The following is a 22,345-nucleotide window of genomic DNA, read 5'->3' as shown; positions in this document are numbered from 1 at the left end:
GTTGTCTGTAGTCTTAGTCCTTTCTTAGTGTTCTCTCATTCTCTGTTTGCCACAATGCCTATGTATGTTCTTACTTCCACCTGTGAATTCTACTAGTGTCAGTTGATGGTCTGGTCAGCTAGCGAGGTTGTGTGCTCAGCTGTGTCCTACAATAAATCTACATGTAATCAACTAGAAGTATCCTGTCATCTGTGACCATCCTATTTACAACATTTTGGCGACGTTTTCTGCTGACCAGACCAGAGAGGAAACCATCTAACACAGCCTGAGCTACACCTCGCGAAAAGAACCCCATGCAGTCCACCTATCTGCTGCCAGCAAAGTGATCTAAGAAACTGGAAAGTGGACAATGAGGAGTGTGTAAATTTCACAAAGAAGAGAAAAGCGAACCTTTCCAAAACGTGAGTCATTTACTGATTTTTGGCAGCATCTCGCATTAGCAAGTCATCTACTGTTTGAAAGGTGGCAAGAAAACAAGGAAAATTCATGAAAGATGAGAGTAAACTAATGAAGAAACGAAGAAACCCACCTACTGCAATCTCATTACAAAATAAGTCTTGTGGCAATCTGTTGAAACACGACGCAAGTTATCCCCAGCAGCTTTCAATTGAGACAAATGACTGTTCTGAATCGTGAGTTATTTTTCAAAGCGTAATTATCACTATTGCCACTAGATGGTGTACTTACGATAAAATATCTTCAAGCTAGAGCAGTGTTTATACCAAGATGTTTCCGAAGACTGTTTGAAGTGTCATTTATATTCTTAATGAACCCCGGTTTGAATGTCAAGGGATCGGATCTCTCCTGTTATGTCAACCACTTTTAAGATTTGAGAGTTTGGTGACATCTGTAACGGGAGGCAAGCATCGAGTCAAGGTTGTTTTGGAGAACATTTTGGCAGTTATTATGTGTAACGCGAAGGAATATAAAATTATCTCCGGGCATTTTTCACTCATCTGTCAGTTACTGAGTGCGTGTAACGTACGTTGCCTGGTAACAGGGTAACGCGCTATCTTGCGTCACTCCCTCATGTCCTGAAGTTGTCAACAAGCGGCCTTGTCACGTGACAGGATTCTGACGCACAGTGAAGCGTACATCTTAGAGGCCGAGGGCCTTATTTATGAAGGCCTTGCGCCGCCGGTGCGTCACTTTTTCCCATGTTAAAAGTGACGCACCGGCGGCGCAAGGCCTTCATAAATAAGGCCCCGAGTTCGTGTCGCATCGCAGCACCATTGCGCATTCATTAAATTGAGCTGAACATGAGGTAAACAACATTTATTACCGGGCAGTGATCTCCAGGCATGAAAGGACATATTGATAGTGCGGGTATGAGTTAACCCGTTATGGACATTCAGTCAGCCACAGTCAGGTAATCTGCATCATCTTGCTCAACAGTCAAGTCTATGTTTATGTGTAACACGATTACAAACTGCGCAATGTGTTCATGTTTTGGCATTGCATTCCACTTTGGTGCGAGTAAAGCCTAGTCTGCACTGAACTTGTGTATTGAGTTTGTTACCTCGCGCTATGTCACTCATGTTTTTGGTGAGTCAGTGTGGAAATCAAAGCGCAAATTGTACCGTCGTCATGTGCATTTTGTTTTTTTGGTGAACTGACAGAGACAATAAGTTGGCATTTGTATTTCGTGGACAGACTGAGACTTTAAGCATCTGCTGTTTCCACCATCTAGCCTTTGGCATTGATTTCAGCAAAAAGGTACAGAGCGTCCAGGAACAAGAATGAGAAGCACAAATCAGTTATTCAGCCACAATGCATCAATAAAAACAGAGGCGGGTCAGAAATATAGTCCCACAATTTAAAGCTGGTCAAGTGCCTGAACCATTACTAACAAGCAGAAAGGAGTCTTTGGTTTCAGGGTGAGTTTGGGGGACAAAGCCCTTGGACACTATCTTGAAGGGATACAGTCCAATGATCACAAAGAGAAACAGAAGACGACAAAGGTCGCAGGAACAAGCTTGGTTCAAGAGGGGACAAAGTAAAAATGAAACGTTATAATGGACTATCACTGTACTGGGGGAGACAAGGTTGTCCCGGAACAAAGAGCGGAATATCTCAGTACAAAGATTGAGCGCATGGACAGCAAGTCCACAACGGGGACAAAGGTCCCAGGTGAGAGTCTCGACGGAAGGTCCACATCGGGGTCAGAGGTCCCAAGTGAGACACTGGATAGTAAGTTCGCAACGGGGACAAAGGTCCTAGTCCCATGTGAGTCTCTGGACAGTAAGTCCATAATGGGGACAGTGGTCCCAGGTGAGAGTCTCGGCGATAAGTTTATTACGGGGACAGCGATTCCACGTGAGACTCTGGACGGTAAGTCCACAACAGGGACAAAGGTCCCAAGTGAGTGTCTGGACAGAAAGTCCACAACGGGAACTGTCAGATTTTGGACCAGAAGTCCACAACGGAGGAACAGTGAGTTCTGAACTGGGTCTGTGAACAATGTAGAGTCTAAAATCGGTGTTCAGGACTGAGAATGTACAGGATAATGGCTGTAAGTGTGGTGACTCTAAAACTTAAAGAAAAAGATCTGAAATGGGACAGTGAGTCCAGAAGCATGTCAAGGAATCTAGGAGAGGATTGAGCATCTGAGCGTTTGTGACTGAGAAGTTTCCAGTTGAATTAAGAAGAAGGTTTAGAGTCCCGGAACCTTGAGGAAAATTGTGACAGTGGGGCTTACAGAAGTACCAGGACTAAGGTCCCAGATTCACGACAGAGAGTTGTGACAGAAAGGATCTGAGAGGAACCAGGACTAGAGTTTGTCCCACAACAAATGTTGTGTGTGAGTTGTGTATAGTTGTTAGGCAACTCATCAACTTGTCTATGAGGGGCTATGTGGTGTGTTTTCACCCCTGTTTGGTTGAGTTGTAGGTGATTAAGTCACCAAGTGCGTTGGTAAATGGTGCACGTATGAGGTATGAGAGTGCTCGTACTAGATCAACATCAGGTACACGATGACTGTTTCAAAGTTACTTATGAGACTTGACTGGTCTTGCCTGCTGCAGGTCACGATACTTGTGTCAATGGTTGGGTTGACTTGTTGATAATGGTAGAGGACAACCTTCATGGAGCCACATAGAGTTACATAGAACGAACTTTGAACCAGTTTCATATTAGTGATTACTTCGGGTGAGGGACCGCTCACCGGTGTTCAGGTTCTTTCCCTTTGTTTGTTTATCCATAGTAATTTCCCATACGGGTACTCTTTTTATGGGGACAAGTGTGGACAGTTACTGTCTCAATCCAGTTTGTTCTTGCATTTAAGGGAAGTTGCACAGTTTGCAAGGGTGATAAACGTTTACTTAGGGGAGGTTGTATGAGCGATTCCCTCTTCTTCCAGTTTCAAGGGTCTGTTCTCCTTTTGTTTTCTTCATGGAGAGGTTGTTCTGACATTCAGTGCCTTATTCTAGTTTTAAGAGCCAATGCCCCTGATGTACTCTATCTAGGAGAGCTTATATAATCTTACCTGGTGTGTTTAACCTATTGTGTGTTTTGGGGGTCATTGTGGAAAGTGTATTGAGAGCTGTTGTGGCTGTACTTTCCTAGGGCGGTGTTTTTTACCCAATGGTGTACCCTTCTTTGGCGAGGGTGTGGGGCCTGTCGGTACCCATGGTATACCCTATGTAGGGTATGTTGTAGTTTTAGTTCCAGGGTGTGAACTTGTGTTTTTTGGGGGTCATTGTGGAAAGTGTAAGAAGAGCTGTTGTGGCTGTACTTTTCTAGGGCGGTGTATTTTACCCAATGGCGTACCCTTCTTTGGGGAGGGCGTGGGGCTTGTCAGTACCCATGGTATACCCTATGTAGGGTATGTTGTAGTTTTGGTTCCAGGGTGTGAACTTGTGTGTTTTGGGGGTCATTGTGGAAAGTGTAAGAAGAGCTGTTGTGGCTGTACTTTTCTAGGGCGGTGTCTTTTACCCAATGGTGTACTCTTCTTTGGGGAGGGTGTGGGGCTTGTCAGTACCCATGGTATACCCAATGTAGGGTATGTTGTAGTTTTAGTTCCAGGGTGTGAACTTGTGTGTTTTGGGGGTCATTGTGGAAAGTGTAAGAAAAGCTGTTGTGGCTGTACTTTCCTAGGGCGGTGTTTTTTTTTACCCAATGGTGTACCCTTCTTTGGGGAGGGTGTGGGGCCAGTCAGTACCCATGGTATACCCTATGTTGCGCTGACGTTCAGAGCCTCATTCTAGTTTTAAGGGTCAATACCCCTGATGTGCTCTATCTAGGAGAGCTTATATAATTTTACCTGGTTTGTTTAACTTATTGTGTGTTTTGGGGGTCAGTGTGGAAAGTGTACCTATTCTTTGGTGTACCTGTGTTTGGGGAGGTTGTGAGCGTGAACACCTTTCCTTGTTGCATTGATTTTCATTCATCTAAACCGTGTTTTGGTTTCACCAAGGGAGGGGGATGGTGTGTGTAGTACAAATGTCTACAATACTACTATCTTATTGTATTTCCGTTCATGTTAGTGATATTTCTGATACCTCGTGTGGTACTTAATTAGATTTGCGTTTCTCGTTTTTGTACTACATGGGGTAGGTGTTGTAATCTTTGTTTTTGCTTTATTTCATTTCTTTTCTGTAAAGGAGGGAGATGTGTTGTACATTGATTCTTCATGTAATATGGTTGTCTGTAGTCTAATCCTTTCTTAGTGTTCTCTCATTCTCTGTTTGCCACAATGCCTATGTATGTTCTTACTTCCACCTGTGAATTCTACTAGTGTCAGTTGATGGTCTGGTCAGCTAGCGAGGTTGTGTGCTCAGCTGTGTCCTACAATAAATCTACATGTAATCAACTAGAAGTATCCTGTCATCTGTGACCATCCTATTTACAACATTGAGCTTCCGAATAAATTAGAAAATTTCGATTCTAGTTTGAACATATTTGAATCGATTAGGCGGGCAAACGACAAACCTAGTGACAGTAGTTGGATTTCTGCTGCAGTGAGATTAAAATTAGTTAAGTTGATTACAGTATTGTCCACACTTGTTTTTTGCTCAGTGCTCAATTTTTCTTCCTTGCATTTTGCCACATGCCCCTGTTGCTTCCTGATATTGCATTGGCGCCTTTGCTTTCTGCATTTGTTCCTCCGTCTGCACCTCTCTTCGCCTGGGTGCTCTGCCGCAGAGTTTGGCGGCAATCCTCTACTAAAAAACCAAGTTCCACTGATGGTGAGAATCTGCTCAGTGTTAGGGATGGTATAATATTGAATCCGCTATCATCTGATCCCGTGCTGCTGGCGGCTGAACTGAGATCAACGTGAGGTCCTGCCGTGAGTAGTGTTCTGCTGCACCGGTTCCAAAGAAATCTACAGTCGAGCCAGAAGGAATACACTCTGATGCCAACCAAATGTCTAAGAATTGTGGGGGATCACCTCTTAGGGATCAGGACTCACTCCAGTAAAAGCTAAATTATGTGGTAAATACACTAAGCACATAACTATAAGGGTAAACACTGCAGCCACAGAATCACATAAATCAACTGACCTTCACCGTTGCCTATTGATTCATGAACAATTTATTCAAGAAAAATAAAACCTAAACATACTAATTACAGTTGGTGCACACTGTTACCAACGTTTTGAATAAGCAAGGTTCTCTGGGTGTTTTTTCAAGGTAATACTAAAATACATAATGGGTAATGTGCAATATGATCAAATATTGCCATTGTAGGGTTCGGGTGATATTTAAAATGGTGTCATGGTTTCATGATGTCACCAGAACCCCTCAATGGCTATATTGTAGCAGATGGATCTTGTTCAAGAGCATTACTGCTGCAGTTAGAAATGCCCTGCCTTCTGAAGTGAACCGGATGAAGTCCGAAGTGTTGAGAAAGATTTACTTTCTTGATTGATCTAAATGTCAGTTTTGTTTTGTAGAAAGAAAATCTGCCAGCCATATATATTTTATATATGTATATTGTTAAGGTACATGTATGCAGAGTTAGTTATAAATAATCTATGCTTACCTAAACATCCTTACTTCTGCAGTCTTCATGTAGTCAGTATACTAGCTATGACACTTTTGTAGAGCATCTAAAATTATCCTGGTAGTATAACATTCAACTAGTATACTATTTTACCATACATATTGCTTTAAAATGCAGGAATTATGACGGGCCTGAGAGAAAAGTGGGATCATTTCTCAATGCTTCTTATCATATGCCCAGTATTTCAAACCCTATTGCTTTTTAGAGCCAATGGAAACCCTCTTTCAACCCTCTAGAAGACTTTTATGTCAAGCACACTTCAATCCTCCCTGAAGTGTAAGAGTGATTGGGAGGATGATTTAGCAGATGGGTTACCAATTGGCTAAAGGTTCTTAGTCTATTTAAACGTTACTGAAGTTTATAGAGTTGTGGAGCTCAAGCTGGTGAAATGTAGTTCCCTACAAAGAACAAACATCTCCTCAGTGACCATGTATAACCTATACCCCATAATTTGGCTGTACAATGACTATGTTAATCCTTCTGTGGTTTGTCTGGAGGGCACTGTTGAATGAATGCTGAGTGAGAAACCATTTTCAGAAACAAGTGCACATGGCGCAGACTGAAGCGATGTACTCCACTAAATAAAAGTGCAGTTCGCTCTGCATGCAATAAGTGCACCTTTTACGTACATGAGCAGAATAGTCAAAGCCCACAGACATAGGGCGCCAGATCAAAAAGCTCCTCCATTTGTTTGTTTGCCTAAAGTCACCAGTTCACCACATGCACACCCGTTTTAGAGTGCCCCACAAGGTCAGAGATCGATGATGGATGTCCTGACACACTCAGGGCCAGATGTGTGACCTTTTTTAGCAATCGTAAACAGAAAATTGGATCGTTTGTGCCCGCTAAAAAGGGTTTTAGCATGTACAAACTTACGACTCGCAAAATATGATTTGCAAGTCGCTATTAGGAAGAGACCTGCCAAGGGCATCCCTTCCTAATAGCAAGTCACAGGGGGATGTACAGTTGTGTTGTGGCCACAAATGTGGGTGCAAAACAATTGCAGTTTATCGCCGACTTCAAGTAGGTGGTACTTTTGTGAGTGTATGCGAAAATATTTTTTAACATCCCTGTCTACCCTTAAAAACTGAAAAGAATACTTTCATTTTTTTCTTTTAAACGCTACCCATTTTCTCTTAATGAAAATGAGCTGCATTTGAAAAAAAAAATTACTATATTTAAAAAGCAAACACAGACATGGTGGTCTGCTGTCCCTAGCATGTCACCTTCCCTGTGATTACAGCCTGTAGTGCTGTTAGCACTCTAGTTGACGCACGTTGCACGCATCCCTACATCCGCAGGCCAGGCGTGGCCTGCGGGGCTGAATAAATGGAAGGCGTGCGCTCGGGCACGTCACTTCCGATTGGCACGGCGTGTGAGGCTCAATGGTTGCTGCTGCGCGCTAACACCCCTGCGCAAGCGACTAGTCCACCAAATAGGCCTTGCACCCTGCCACACAACATCGGCGACGAGGAGAGGGGGCCCAACACTCGCCCGTACACCTAAGACCCAGAAGAGCAGTCTGCTCATTCCCGCGGTGCATACCGCGTATGACCCGGCGGTCCCACCCGCTTCACGGGAGCCGGCGTGCTCCTCCCTGCCAGCTTCCCACCTGCTGAGCAGTGCCTGTGTCTCACCATACTGCTCCGTGAAGGGAGCGCATGTCACCGCCGACAGCCGCCGCACCGCCGAACCGCTCTCTGCGACTGAGTGCTGTTTGCCACACATCTTGCGTGGTACGCGAGGCCACCGCACCCTGCCTTTTCTCACGCTTCTCGCGTGAGAAGCGGGAAAACGCCTGGCGCAACCCCACACATCCCGTGTGCATCGTGCTTCTGGCCTGCTGAGACCTGGGGAAGCCTGGTGGCACCTGGAGAAGACACTGCAGACGCTGGTGGCCTGGAAAAGGAACCCTGGAGCAGCCCTGACCGTCCCTTCCCTCACCTGCCACGAGGCACGTGGTTTTGGCGGCGAACACAGCGCAAGGAGGACAAGCTGAGCGACTGCCTGCACAGGTACACGCACTACTGTGCCCTCACGTGGGGACTTGTATTAACTGGAAGTTCACCCTAACTGTAATTGGGAGTCACCGCCATGGGGGATGGAGATGCTGTGGCACCGGTCATTAACATTCCCTCCAGCACGCTAGTGGCTGGGGTGCTACCACCATTCAGCGAAGCGAGTGACCCATCCACGGCCTCGCCTCGATGAAAAATCTGGCTGGAGAGATTAGAGAACTACTTTGTGGTCACAAGAGAGACGGATGACGCAGTGAAAAGGTCCCTACTTCTCCACTACGCAGGGGACGAGATCTTCAGACTTTTCAAACACCTCCCCAACACGGGTGCAGCGACCTCTTATGCTGCCGCGGTCACCGCCCTCAACAACCATTTTGATCCCCAGCTAAACGTAGACTTTGAGGTGTTCAAGTTGGGGCAAGCCCGCCAACGGGATGGGGAATCCATGGACCAGTTCCACACCCGAGTGAGGGAGCTGGCTAGTTCCACCGATGAGGATCAGCCAAGGGCCATAAGAAGACAGCTGATCCAGGGGTGCCGAGACAAAACGCTAAGAGGCCATATCCTGCACAAACCGGGGATCTCCTTGGAAGACATCCTCATCCTGGCTAGGTCTCACGAACTCTCGGATGCCAGAGCGACGGCTATGGAACAGGCCCTACACAAAACCCCCATCAAGACCGAAACCATCAAAGTAGAACGGGCAGACGCGGTGCGACCCCGGACACGTAGCCAAACACAGAAAGGATACCGGAGAGACTCACCTCAAGCCCGCTGCGGGTATTGTGGGCATGAACCCCATGCGGCTAAAGACTGCCCGGCTCAAGGACAAACTTGTGGGAATTGTGGAATCCCAAACCACTTTGCGTCAGTCTGCCGCAGGAAGAACCAACCCAGGACTCCCAAGAAGCCATGGACGCCCACAAAAGCCGTCCGCCAGTTATCGCTAAGTCACCCACCCCCGGAGAGGACTCAAAAACACCTACCTACAATCTATGACGATTCGGACTCGGAAGACGAGGAAGCATACGTAGTCTCTTTTGCACGGGAACTGAAGCAGAGACGACGGCCACAACCGACATGCGTGGTGCAAATGGGGAAGAATGAGGTAAAAGCCATCATCGACACGGGCGCCACCGTCAATGTCATGGGGCTGCAACAATTTAACAAGCTACGCCCTCGGCCTGAGGTCTTACGATCCAAAACAAGAATCTTCGCCTATGGAGCGGATACACCACTACCCCTCAAAGGGAAAATCGTGATACCCATCCGGGCGGATGAGGCGGAATTAAAGGCAACAGTTCACATAATCGACCGGGAAGCCGACACTTTGCTAAGCAGCCACACTGCTGAGGACCTAAAACTGATAGCGTTTGCTAACCGAATCAGAGCCCACCAAGTGGATGAACTGTTAGAGCGTTTCCCTGAACTGTTTGAAGGATTAGGCTGCATTAAGTGCGACCCCATCAAACTCCATATCGACAAATCTGTCACCCCCACAGCCCTACGCCACCGGCAGATACCGTTCCACCTCCGGCCGTTAGTAGAGAAAGAACTCGAAAAACTTGAGAACCTTGGGGTTATTGAAAAGGTAACAGGACCCACCCCATGGGTTTCTCCCATGGTCATAGTCAAGAAGCCCAAACAGCCAGGCGAGATCCGCCTGTGTATCGACATGCGGTTGCCGAACACCGCCATCAGGAGAGAAAGACATTTGATGCCCACAAAGGACGACATAGTGGCCGATGTAAATGGCTCGAGATGGTTCTCGAAAATCGATCTCAATGCAGCCTACCATCAACTACCCCTCGCAGAGGAGAGCCGTTTCATCACTACGTTCAGTACTCATCTTGGCCTCCGGCGATACAAACGCCTCAACTTTGGAATATCATCGGCAGCGGAGGTGTTCCAAAATACAATCAGGGAGCTTCTGTCGGGATTGCCGGGGGTAATCAATGTCAGTGACGACATCTTAATTCACTCTGCCACCGCGTCCGAACATTACAAACATCTGCGAGATGTCTTGAAGAGACTGAGCACACACGGAGCAACACTCCACAGGGACAAATGCCAATTCTTTCAATCCTCAATTGAGTTCTTTGGTTACGTTTTTAACCAAGAAGGAGTTCAAATTGACCCAAGGAAATCCAAGTCCATAAAGGATGCTCCAGCGCCGAAATCACCGACGGAGGTGAGGAGTTTCCTTGGGATGGCCACTTACTGCGGCCGGTTCATACCAGGCCTGGCAACCCGCAGTGAACCCCTACGAGCACTAACGAAAACAGACGCCAAGTGGTAGTGGGGCCCAAAAGAAAATGAAGCCTTCCAGGGGATAAAGGATGCCCTCCTGGAGAATGCAACGTTATCCTACTTTGACCCTGCCAAACGGACCGAGGTGATTGTTGACGCCAGCCCGGTGGGCCTAGGTGCAGTTCTGACTTAAGAGCACGAGCCTGGCCAATGGACGGCCTTAGCCTTTGCCAGCAAGGCGCTGACCCCAACTGAGACCAGATACGCTCAAATCGAGCAGGAGGCCCTGGCAATCAAGTGGGCCTTCAGTCATTTTCACCTATACCTACAAGGACATTCATTCGTCATGGTCACAGATCATCAGCCCCTAGTGCCTCTTTTCAAGGGCACCGCCCCACATCCTCCGCCACGCATTGAGAGGTGGGTGATTCAGCTTCAAGCATATGACATGGAAGTGGTGTATAGACCAGGAGCCAAAAATCCGGCTGACTACCTGTCGCGCCACCCACTACCTCAAGAGCCAGTGCCCATTTATGATGACTGCGAGGAATATGCTCAGTGGGTAGCACTCACATCCTGCCCCCAATGCATGACCATTGAGGAGATCAAGGCAGCGGCCGTTGATGATAACCCGTACATGAGGTCGCTACAAGCCGTACAAGAAGGTTCCTGGAGTAACTACCTACACCCTCCTAACACCTGGACAGCAGCAGACAAAGAGACCCTCACGAAGTTCTGGCACGTCCGCAATGAACTCAGCGCTACGGAAGAAGGGGTGCTGCTAAGAGGAACACGCCTGGTGATACCACAACGCCTTAGGTACCGAGCCACGCAACTTGCTCATGGCGGCCACCAAGGCACCACGAAAATAAAGGCACGCATGCGAGAGAAAGTGTGGTTCCCTGAATTGGAAGCTATGGTGGAGGATTACGTGAAGAATTGCATGTCCTGCCAACTGACGAGTGATCCCGAGAGGCCGGCCCCGATAATCACTGACGAAGCATGCACGACCCCCTGGACCAAAGTCAGTTTGGACTTCGGGAGCTTCCCGGGAGAGGGACACACATTAGTAGCTATTGACTCGTACTCCAAGTACCCCTTAGTTGAGAGAGTGCACTCCACGGCATTCACACATGTGGGGCCGGCGCTAGAAAGACTGTTCTCCATGTTTGGTTACCCTGAGGAGATAAAGAGCGATAATGGACCACCGTTCCAGGGAGTGGAGTTCGCCACGTTCTTGAAGGCCCGAGGTATCACGCACCGGCGCATCACACCCCAATGGCCGCAAGCCAACGGGGAAGCAGAAAGATTCATGCGGACCCTCAACAAGATGTTCCAGATAGCGATGGTAGAGGAGGCCGATCCCGAACAAACACTACATGACTTCCTAAGGGAATATCGAGGAACTCCTCACTGCACCACCCAGAAGAACCCGTGGTCCCTCATGTTTCAAGGCCGACGTCGAGACCTCCTTCCTGCTGCCCCGGAGCCAGTGCCGGTCCCGGATAACATGAATGAGATTCAGAAACGTCGACGACAAAACAACCAGCGAGCGAGCCAGCGGCGTAGAGCAGCACCACGACGGCTGTGCCGAGGAGATCGGGTAGTCATACGAAACAGATGCCCCGGAGGGAAATTCCAGACCTTCTACGAACCAGGCCCATGGACGGTAACTGCCACGAAAGGGACCATGGTGACCGCTAGAAAAGAGGGGGAGGAAGTGTCGAGGAACACATCTTGGTTCAAAGTGGTATCCCCTGGGCTGAGGATGACCACCGAAGATGCGGACGGAATCAGCGAGTCACCCCGGGCCGTGACACAAGAGGATGGATGCAACTCATCAGCAGGGACCCGAGAGCTAGTGCCTGAGTCAGAGTGTGGATTCCCAACCATGTACACACCCATTAGGAATCCATCCCGCAACATAGAGCACGGCCCAGATAACATCCGGAGGTACAACCTGCGGCCCGATCCACCCCCAAGTCAGAGACTAAAGGACTATGCCTGTCAGCTGAGACCCTGAAGCCGTCATCAAAGGGACACGCAAGTACAGAGCACTTTATTAAAAGTTGTTGCATGCGATGGACATCCAAGGTCTGGACTTTTTGCAAAAGTTTATATAGTTGGATAGGGATGTAGTGCTGTTAGCACTCTAGTTGACGCACGTTGCACGCATCCCTACATCCGCAGGCCAGGCGTGGCCTGCGGGGCTGAATAAATGGAAGGCGTGAGCTCGGGCACGTCACTTCCGACTGGCACGGCGTGTGAGGCTCAATGGTTGCTGCTGCGCGCTAACACCCCTGCGCAAGCGACTAGTCCACCAAATAGGCCTTGCACCCTGCCACACAACACAGCCTATTCGTAATGGGTTGCAAATTGGGACCTGCCTCATGAATATTGATGAGGCAGGTTATTTGCGACCTGTTTGGGAATAGCTAAATTGTCTGAGGCACATTAGAAATATTCCTTTTTGGGAGGCGCAAAAAATAGCAATTTCCAATCCACAATACGGAATAGTCGTACATCTGGCACTCAATATCTTTGCGTTCAACCCACTCTTGGGACAGGGAGCATGGGTTCTACCATGCAGACATGCAGTCTGTGACACAAGCTGCTCTGTGGGAACTAACCGTGCACGGTTATCCTTGTGGCACTCATTAAAGGTGCCTTCCACTGTCTTTTGAGAAAAAAACAGGGATATACCAACTAATAAATGATGGAGACCCTCTTTTGGAATCTGCACCTGTTGCATGTGTAGTCATCCATCTCATTTTTTGTTTGAGTCGATTTATTAGTTTTTGCAAAGTGTTAACAAAGCGGTCAAACAACAGGATAAGAATTACAATGCAGAGTTACCCATTAGTTGAATACAGATTATTTTTAACTTAAGTAGATAGTAATGAGAGCAAGAAACCACACACCAGAGTATAAATGTTCTGCTTGGTTGAACGCCACATTGAGGGACAAATGCATGATATAGCATAGTGACCATATTAAGGTTCCAACCACTTATTTATCAAGGAGTAAGCAAACAGTTTAATTTCTATGAAAGAAAGTATAACAAGAAGCTGAGAAAACCCTGTCATGGACCTCTCCTGCTGTAGTCACGCATCTCATATCACAGAGTAGGCCTTGATGACCCTCCTTTAAAGCCAGTCTGCTCCTCTGCAATAAGACCAGCTCTTAAAAATGTTTGCAAGGCAGGTCCTATAGTTTGAGCCATGGTGTCTAACAGTCTAGTCTTTATCACACAACAGTCCATCCCGATTTGTTTTCATCCTTTACTTTAACTCATACAGCACAATCAATATTTATAATCGTTTTTCTTGCTTGTTCTCCTATTACAGAATAGTGTGTACCTTGTTCTCACTGTCTGAATTTTGTGCTCACTTCCAGGGTGACTCCGGAGGACCTCTTGTCTGCAATAATCAACTTGCAGGGATTGTTTCTTGGGGGCATTTGCCATGTGGTGCCCCAGGAAAGCCCGGAGTATACACCAAGATCTGCAAATACTTGGAATGGATAAATGGAAAAATAGCTGGAACCTGTGGAAAATAACATCCCCATCAAATGTGTTTTACTTCTGGCTCTAACCTCAAAGTTCTGCCTGTACAGTCAATAAATTAGTCGTTAAATAATGACTTGTTGAGTTCTTTTTTATACAACGTGTTGTAAAGTTACACATGTACAAAGTATAATCTTGACATAGTTTAATCTCTGTGAATCTTGTTTGATATTAGTATAAATAATAGCAAACGAGACCCATATTTAACGTACAAAATGCTAGGGACTCAACTCCTTGCGATATGAAAGGACATTTAAACATTAGCATCCAGATTTACTAAGATGTTTCTGACAGGTTTGTTTAAAATCCAGGTTACTGTTAACCAACCAACGCAAATGGTGGCTTGCATTGTTTTGAAACCAAAAGTGAAGCAATGCAGCGCATTACTTTGAGTGAAGCAAGTGTTCCGTGGGTGGTGCATGGGAGTTTCCGTGTATATACTGATCGAATTGATTGCAAATGCATATCTATAAATATTTGTAGACATGAATTTGGGCCAAATTACTGCATCTCCCTGAGGCAGGCATAACGAGGAGAAATGTTACATTTCCCCTTGTTCTTATGGTCTGGCTTGACACCCAGACAATGATGTGATACTCATTTCCAGGAGAAGGGCTTTGGCTCCACACACATGTTGGTAGTCATGGGTACAGTATTTGGTTGGGCAGAAGTAGTGCTCTTTCACAGAAAAAGAGTTTATAGTCAACTCCTATTGACTCATTGAGGTTTCCCTTCACCTAACATGGCCACCATGTTAAAGCATGGTGAGGTGGCGCCAAGGAATGAAACCCACCCAAACCAGAAAGGGCAGTTTAGTAACCATTTATAGTCACATCTGTTGCCGAGCTGTGTGCCAGGTTTTTTTCCGTTTATGTTTTACTTTTATATTGCGCACATCACTTGACTTTTCCTAGAGTGAATTAAGTGATGTGCCTCGAAACTCAGGACAGCAAGCCGGCACTTAGACTTGGAACTGGTTTCATAGGTCCAAATTCAGCAACTCTGGCTGTAACGCAACATGCTCTCCCCCCACCCCAACCACTGAGCAAAAGCACACTGCGAAGAGCATCGAAATGAACCGTTACAACAGAGTGGAACATCAGAATTCCCATCTTACTCATTGATGGCATACAAAGTGCATTCTCCACCTCCCCACTACATGCTTTACGAGAGGCCCCCCTTCAACATCAAACTCGGGAGTCTTGCTTGATTTTCTGCAGTGTGCTTGTTTATTAAAAATTAAGTTCACAGGTCAATTACTTCATTGACCCCCATTTCTTTATTTATTAGTAAAATTTTCCATCACAGTATTTAAGAATAAATTTGCACTTATATACAATATACACTCATTTACCGCCCATTCTCCAATGGGCCTTTGATTTGACGTCAGGGTTGCGCCAGCAGGCCACAACCCAGATCGCCTGCTCTCTTTACGTTAACCCCCTTCCGGTCAACAGAGCCGCAGGTGAATAATGTGCCCCCACTTGGGCAACCAGCGGCCTCCGGGGTAGGGCTGAAGAGCCAGGGCCACCAGCAGGTCAGCCCCAACTCTCCCGCCAGCCCAGAGTCCAGAATGATTTAGAAAACCTGTTCAGAGGTAAAAACTGTCACTAGACAAGAAGTTCCCGTGGTATTCTTGTACGGAACCCCACCACAGGGCGAGGCGCTTACTGGCGGACTCGACCTCCCCCCCCGGGCTCGAGAGCTTCGGAGATGGCCCCTAGGACAGTTTCTATAAATATCTCAGTGCCCGCCTCAGAAAGGTGCACTCCATCCTCCACGTATAAATCCGGCCTGGACGTTTGTATCAACTTGTGACGAATAGTTCTAATACTAGATTTTTGGAGGATTTCTGCCACCGACTGGCTCAACCTTTTAATCGATTTGTTCACTGCTTTCATAGGTGCGCCCCGCGACCAAACGAGCCTCAGTATGACTTCTGACCATATTACTATAGCTTCCGGAAAAATGCTTTTGACCGCTGCTAGAGTAGAGAACAGGGACTCCTTCACTCCTCTCCTTCCGGCCGGAATCATATCGTTGCCTCCGCAGTGCAACACGAATACATCCGGATAAGGCATGCCTCTGGCCAAGGCCGCCTTAACATCCCTCGGGACGTCCGCTAGGCGCTGCCTGCCTATGCCCACCCAATGATGATCACAACCTTGCCTCATGTGCACCCTGTTTTTGAGCGTCTTTTCGAAGTGCACCCCCGCCCTGCGAATGAAGGAGTGGCCACACCAACATATTTGGATTCTCTTAGGGGAGGTACCTATAGTAAACATTAAGAGACACGGTGAGAATGATTCTAGGCAGAAGGGGACGGAAAAATAAAGATACAGACTAGTTAAACTAATTGCGGGTGGACATAACGTTCACAACATGCAGATTTCCAGCGACCCAATCTCTTAATCGCCTGTTCGGGCAGGCCTAGGCCAGCAGCTGTTGTCGCTGCACCAATTCGGAATGAATGGGATGTAAAGTCGGTCGGATCAACTCCGATCTTTGCCAGGGTCATTTTTACTACCCGTGTGAATTGGAACCTGGTAAGGGGTAGACCATTCTCGTGAACCAACAATCTATCATCCGCTCCTTGAGGCCTGACTTGCATGAATCCCCTCAGTAAGCTAACTGGACAGAAGGGCTCCCCCCCTACTCTACCCAATTGTAACCAAGCCCCTTTACCTAAAGGGTCCGTTTTTGATCTACGAACTCTAAGCCTCAGGACATCTTCCGACTCAATTATGTCCGAGCACCTTAGGCCCCCCTCCCTATCTGTCTTAGACGCTGGGAGTAATTCAGAGATCCGCAATGCTCCACAAAAAGCTAAGGCGTAGGCCACCCGGAATAATTGGGTCTCGTATGGGGAAAAACAAACGAACGGCAGCGCCTCCAAGATTTTAACCAACTTCCCTACGTCTATAGGTCTTCTGGAATATTTTCCCCCCGGTGTCAAGCGCTCCCAACCTCTCACTGCTCTTCTTACCCTCTGGTCTTTTGTCGGGTCCGAAACTCCCTGTAACCCTGCATAGCATGCCAATGCCGACAACTGCCTTTTCATAAATGCCACTGATTTCCCCTTCTCTTTTTGTTGTACTATGAAACCTAACACGCTCTGAGGCACAAAGGCGTCCACTAGGCCCGCTCCCCTTAAGTATGTCGTATAACAATCCCAAGACTTTTGATACATACACTTAGTCTTGGGGCCAAGGATGCTGCTATCAACTCGGCAGCCGTGGGGCACCAAACTTCCATAGCTCCGCTAGGAAGGCTGTCATTGTTGTCTCTGCTTGCGGCCAATGCGCCCGGAATTCTGTCAACTTAAAACGAGACAATGCATCAGCCGCTTTGTTCTCCACACCTGGAACATGTCTAGCAGTGAAATGGACATTGTGGCTCAGGCACTGCAATACTAACTCTTTCAACAGCCTGAGCACCCAAGTGCAGGTTGCTCTCTGGTTATTGATCACCATAACTACTGACATGCTGTCCGACCAGAATACAATACGCCTGTTTGCAAGCATATCCCCCCACAAGTGCAACGCTACCACTATGGGGAACAACTCTAGAAAGGAAATGTTATGGGTCAGACCTCGTTCTATCCATTCGACTGGCCAGTGCTGCATGCACCATTTAGGGCCCAGAATCGCCCCGAAGCCAATACTCCCTGCAGCATCAGTGAATAACTCAAGGTCAGCGTTTGAGGTGCTGGCAGACCGCCACAACACCGTGCCATTGAATTCCTGCAAGAAACATTTCCAAATCAATAAGTCCTCTCTCCCCTCGGCTGATAACCTCACTCTGTGGTGTTTTGCCCGCAGCCCGGACATTGCCCTTGCTACACTCCTGGAGAAAGCCCTGCCCATTGGTATGACCCGCAAGGCAAAGTTCAGTTGGCCCAAGAGAACTTGTAACTGGTGTAAAGATACCTTCCTTGCTCCTAGGCAGCTATCAATTGCGGCCTTGAAGGCATCTACTTTAGTCTTTGGCAACCTGCACACACCTGTTGTAGTATCAATTTCAATGCCCAAAAAGGTCAAACATGTAGTCGGACCTTCAGTTTTTTCCGCCGCCAATGGCACCCCCAGCGCCCCAGCCAAGTGCTGGAAGCCCAGAAGGGCCTTCCTGCATGACTGGGAACACTCAGGGCCCATGAATAAAAAATCATCCAAGTAGTGCACTACTGCATGGGATTTGTCTGAGGTCAGGAACTGATCCACTGCCCATTCCAAGAACCTCGCAAACGTCTCGAAAACTGCACAGGCAATAGAACATCCCATAGGCATGCACAAGTCTACGAAGTAGTTACCATCAAAAGTGAAACCCAACAACCTGGTATCTTCTGGGTGAACAGGAAGTAACCTAAAAGCCGACTCAATATCAGCTTTGGCCATTAGTGCTTCCTTCCCCAGTGCCTGCAATTTTTCAATGGCCGTGTCGAACGTGGTGTACCGCACCGTGCACAGGTCTGGGTCTAGCTTATCATTGACAGATAACCCTGGGGGGCTTGATAGATTATGAATCAGGCGGAATTTACCTTCCTCTTTTTTGGGAACTAATCCTAACGGCGAGCAAACAAGGTTAGGGTTAGGCGGATCTTTGAAAGGGCCCCCGACCCGTCCCAAGGATACTTCCTTCATGATCTTGTCTCGTGCTGCCTCCATATTTCGCAGCACTGAGCTTTGATTGCGGGGCGGGACATTAGAAGGGGGGGCTGAAGACGGGATACGGAAGCCAAACGTAAAACCATGAAGCAGGAATTGAGCCTCCTCAAGGTTGTCATACTTACTGAGGAGGTGTGTCAGGACATGCCGTTTAATGGGGTTGGTAGCTTTGTCGGAAGTTTTAGGTGGCTTTCCTTTTGGGGTGGTATGGCTGGACTGTTCTTTGGGATTTCCGGTTTTCTTGAAACATCTGATTTCTGGATGGGAGGTTCCACCGCAATACGAACAGCAGTGTTTGAACCTGCACGAGACCCCCCTGGTACACTCATTTCTGTTAAACTGCCAGCAGGCCTGTTTTTTATCGCCGTCTCCTTTGTCACTCCGAAAGGACTGACTCTGAGCAGGGGGAGCAGTGTTAGACGTTGAGGGGGAGGAATAAAATACTGTGTGCCATAGATTGATCTCCCGCTGGTCCCATGATATACCTGGGTGGACTGCTTTCATCTGTCTAAACATTTTATCATATTTTAACCACCCCAGGCCTGGAAACTCAGCTGCCGCACCATGTATCAGGGAGATATAGCTCATCATTTGAGGACCCAACACAGGATACTTTTCCAATATAACTGCGGCATAAATAGCAAATCCCGTGATCCAATTTTTCATGGACCACTCCACCCACGACTTCTTTTGATTATATTCACCCTCCTTCCCACTTTTGGACTTTCCTGCCGCTACCCCTGCATTAAGGAGGTCAAACACCTCCACATATTCCCCTCTGAGTATCTTTTCTTTCATATCTGCTGGAACGTGCCAGGTGATCCCTGTGGATGGCGATAGGGTCATCGAGGATGAACCAAACATTAACGGACTGAATGCTAACATTGGGTGACCTGTCGGTTGCCCCCCAGCCACCCCTTGTATCTGGCTATTAGGAGACCCAGTCACATCAACAGCGGTGCTAGCCATTGGGCCCTGTGGTGGACACCCTAAATTCGAGTAAGCATTCATCATTAAGGGGGCCCCATTTGTCGGGTAGGACATGGCGGGGAGCATCGAGCTTATAGGACCGTTACCAATTGCTTGCCCATGCGACCCATATAATTGCATCCCTGGTAACTGTGCGACCCCTCCGGGTTGCACCCACACTTGCGACACTCCGCTACCTGGTTGCGCCACAACTGGCGGTAACATACCCTGCGAACAGGGCCCCCCCACATGAGTGACGGAGAGCCCTCCTATTTGAGTGGGCTTAGCGATCACGTGCTGTCCCTCAGCATCGTCTTTGTATTTATCTGCGCCTGAATTCAAGTCAATTGTCTCTAGCACCTCCTCCTCACCTGGTGATGCTGGTTGGGGGTCTGCCGGCCTAGACCGCTTGTCTTTTGTTGCACCTTTAAGCCTTTCTGGGGTACGCTTCGCTCTCTTGCCTCTCCCTCTTTCTTCCTGAGAATTCGCATCTGCTCTAGCCCCTTCTCTCATGTTCTTTAGCACCCAATCCACGCCTTTTTCTCTCGTGAACTCCAGTAGCTCCGTAAAAGCGAGGTACTCCTCATTTTTGGCTGAGGGTTCTTTGCGCCTCAGTGCCCTCTTTGGCGGCATCCTGCACTTAAAGAAAACAAACGTTAAAAAACCTTAAACTGATATTACATGCATTTAGGCAAGCCGTGCCGCGGCTTGAGCTTGTTCCCGGGGAATCCGGTTGTGCTGAATGCGCCTGCGCTCGCCCCCCGATCAAAGAGCCCCGCGATTGCCCCATTCCATCTCGGAAATAATGCAATTCCGCAGGGATCCCAATCACACCGCGACTGCCACACACACGTTCAGCTATTTCCCGCGTGCGCGTGACTCACGATGCCTGCGACCCGTTCGCTCCCTCAACAAATCGTAATCACGAGACATGCTTCAAATCAACCATACAACACACTGCATGGCCCGCTAACCTAGATCACGAGTCGGATTGACCCTCGCTGTTCACTTCCACGCGATGGTCCCGTGATGTCTTCTTTACGCGACGTCCGACTCCTGGGCGGTCAGCGGACAAAGAGGGGGCCTCTAAGGTGGTCGCGGGCTTTTATGCCTCGCACCCTACGACTACTTCCGGGGCGTTCCGCCGCCCCCCGTTTCCATTGGTCCTTGCACCATATTCACTTCCGGGTCGGCTGACTCGGAAGTGAACCTCCTCTGGGTCGGCCCTTTGGCTGCCACTAACGACGCCATTCCCCGAAGGGGGGTGGCGCCTTGCATTTTATGGACAATACTTATGCTCAGAACTCTCTCTCTCTTACGGTGCTATCTTTCAAATGTACAGTTTCTTCTTCTTTCCAATTCAAATTCCATTCTCTCATTTGTTCTGGAAATCTCTTTGTCCATCACCAGCTCAATGTGTTCAATATTCCTCTCCCAATCTTTCTGTTTCTATTGCCCACATGCATCAAGGGTTTTTGCATTCGCAAACGGAGCAAATCGCAAATCCCGTTTTTGAGATGCATGAAGCTTTTTGCTATTTTCTCAATTTAAGAAATCTAAATTTTTTCGCGCTTTCTCAAATTGCGATTGCATTTAAGAAATCACATTTTTGCGATTTCTTAAACACAATGCATGATTTTGAAAAAATTTGTGAATTCGCAAATTAGAATTGGTAACTTACCATGAAGTTCACCTTCATGGTAATTTTAGAAAACTTTCAAAAATGCCTCTAGGCCCATAGGAATCAATGTAAAGGGATTCCTTATTTGCGATTTGCAAAATTGTGAATCGCAAATAAGGAAAAATAAGGAATCGCACATAAAAATGCGAATTTTTAATGCATAGGTATTTGCGATTTCTAAATTGCGATTCCTTAATTTTCGCAATTTAGGAATCACAAATACCAACAAGGATGCATGTGGCCATAAGTCTCTATTATACTTTTTAGGTTTCACCTGCTCTGCGCTTTGCTTGTGAAATCTATTGTAATCAATATAAATCTTAAAACAGGCTTACATCCCGCCGTTACTTTTCATTTGTTCGTCTGCTTGCCACTTACTTTTTCTTCGTTTCTGTTGGTTGTTGCATGCTATTTACTGCTGTTCTTCATGTGCTCTGCTTATCAGTGGAGCTTGGCCCAAGTACTTCCTTTCATCTGCTTTTTTCAACCTTTCAACCTACTTTGTTATTTGTGAGCAAGCATGTTTGGCAGCACTTGTGTCCTCCGCCCTGGACCTAATCTCCCTGTGGCTGCCTATATTTGTTATAGGTTTTACAACGTCCCTCTCCCCTTGCAACATTTTTTATCCCCATTTAACAGCTGGCTAGCAGAATGCACCCCTCCCCCTTTAACATCTTGGTTACAGAAAACATTCTGCTCGTGGTTGCAGGACTGAAGCTGTGTGTACTGGTTGTTTTTTAGCCTTCAGAGCCCAATTGAAGCTGTCCTCAAGGAGACCAAAAATGTGCCAATCTCCCTTTTCACTAATGCTATATTGACCCTCCCCACCTCCAGTCTGCCATTATCAACAACAATTCTAGAACGTCCCTTCCCAAGGGCTTTGTGGGTTCCGACCTCCGTCATTAGACGGTCCCTTTAAAGTGTATTTTTTAGGTTACTCCTGCATCCCATCTATTGTATCTAATTGCTGTGTTGATGTTTCAGGGCCAACTATGTGGTCACCATGGGTGTAGGGAGGTAGTGGATGGAGAAAACAGAAATTGGTCATGAAATTAAAAGAACGCCATCCAAGCGTAGAGAAATCTCTTTTATTTCAGCTGCAAGTACATGCCTGGTACCTGCTATGCATGTGAAGTACTGCAACACTCATAAGTGATGGTAGGGGTAGTGTACAACATACAAATAAACATGTATG

At 47.4% G+C, this 22,345-nt stretch overlaps 1 protein-coding gene across 1 annotated transcript in view; it reads left to right on the top strand.

Moving 5' to 3' along the window:
* The window catches only part of LOC147701385 (trypsin-like), a 123,620-nt gene extending 109,711 nt beyond the window's left edge, over window positions 1–13,909 (top strand). The window contains exon 5 of the mRNA XM_086930074.1: window positions 13,668–13,909. Within this exon, the coding sequence (XP_086786200.1) occupies window positions 13,668–13,829 (162 nt within the window). The 3' untranslated portion in view covers window positions 13,830–13,909. The remainder of the gene's footprint in view (window positions 1–13,667) is intronic.
* The last annotated feature ends 8,436 nt before the right edge of the window (window positions 13,910–22,345 follow it).

The sequence above is a fragment of the Lissotriton vulgaris genome, chromosome 7, assembly GCF_964263255.1.
Source record: "Lissotriton vulgaris chromosome 7, aLisVul1.2, whole genome shotgun sequence".
Classification (NCBI taxonomy): Eukaryota; Metazoa; Chordata; class Amphibia; order Caudata; family Salamandridae; genus Lissotriton; species Lissotriton vulgaris.
The sequence above is the reverse complement of the archived record's forward strand: the minus strand, read 5'-3'. Positions and strand labels throughout refer to the sequence as shown.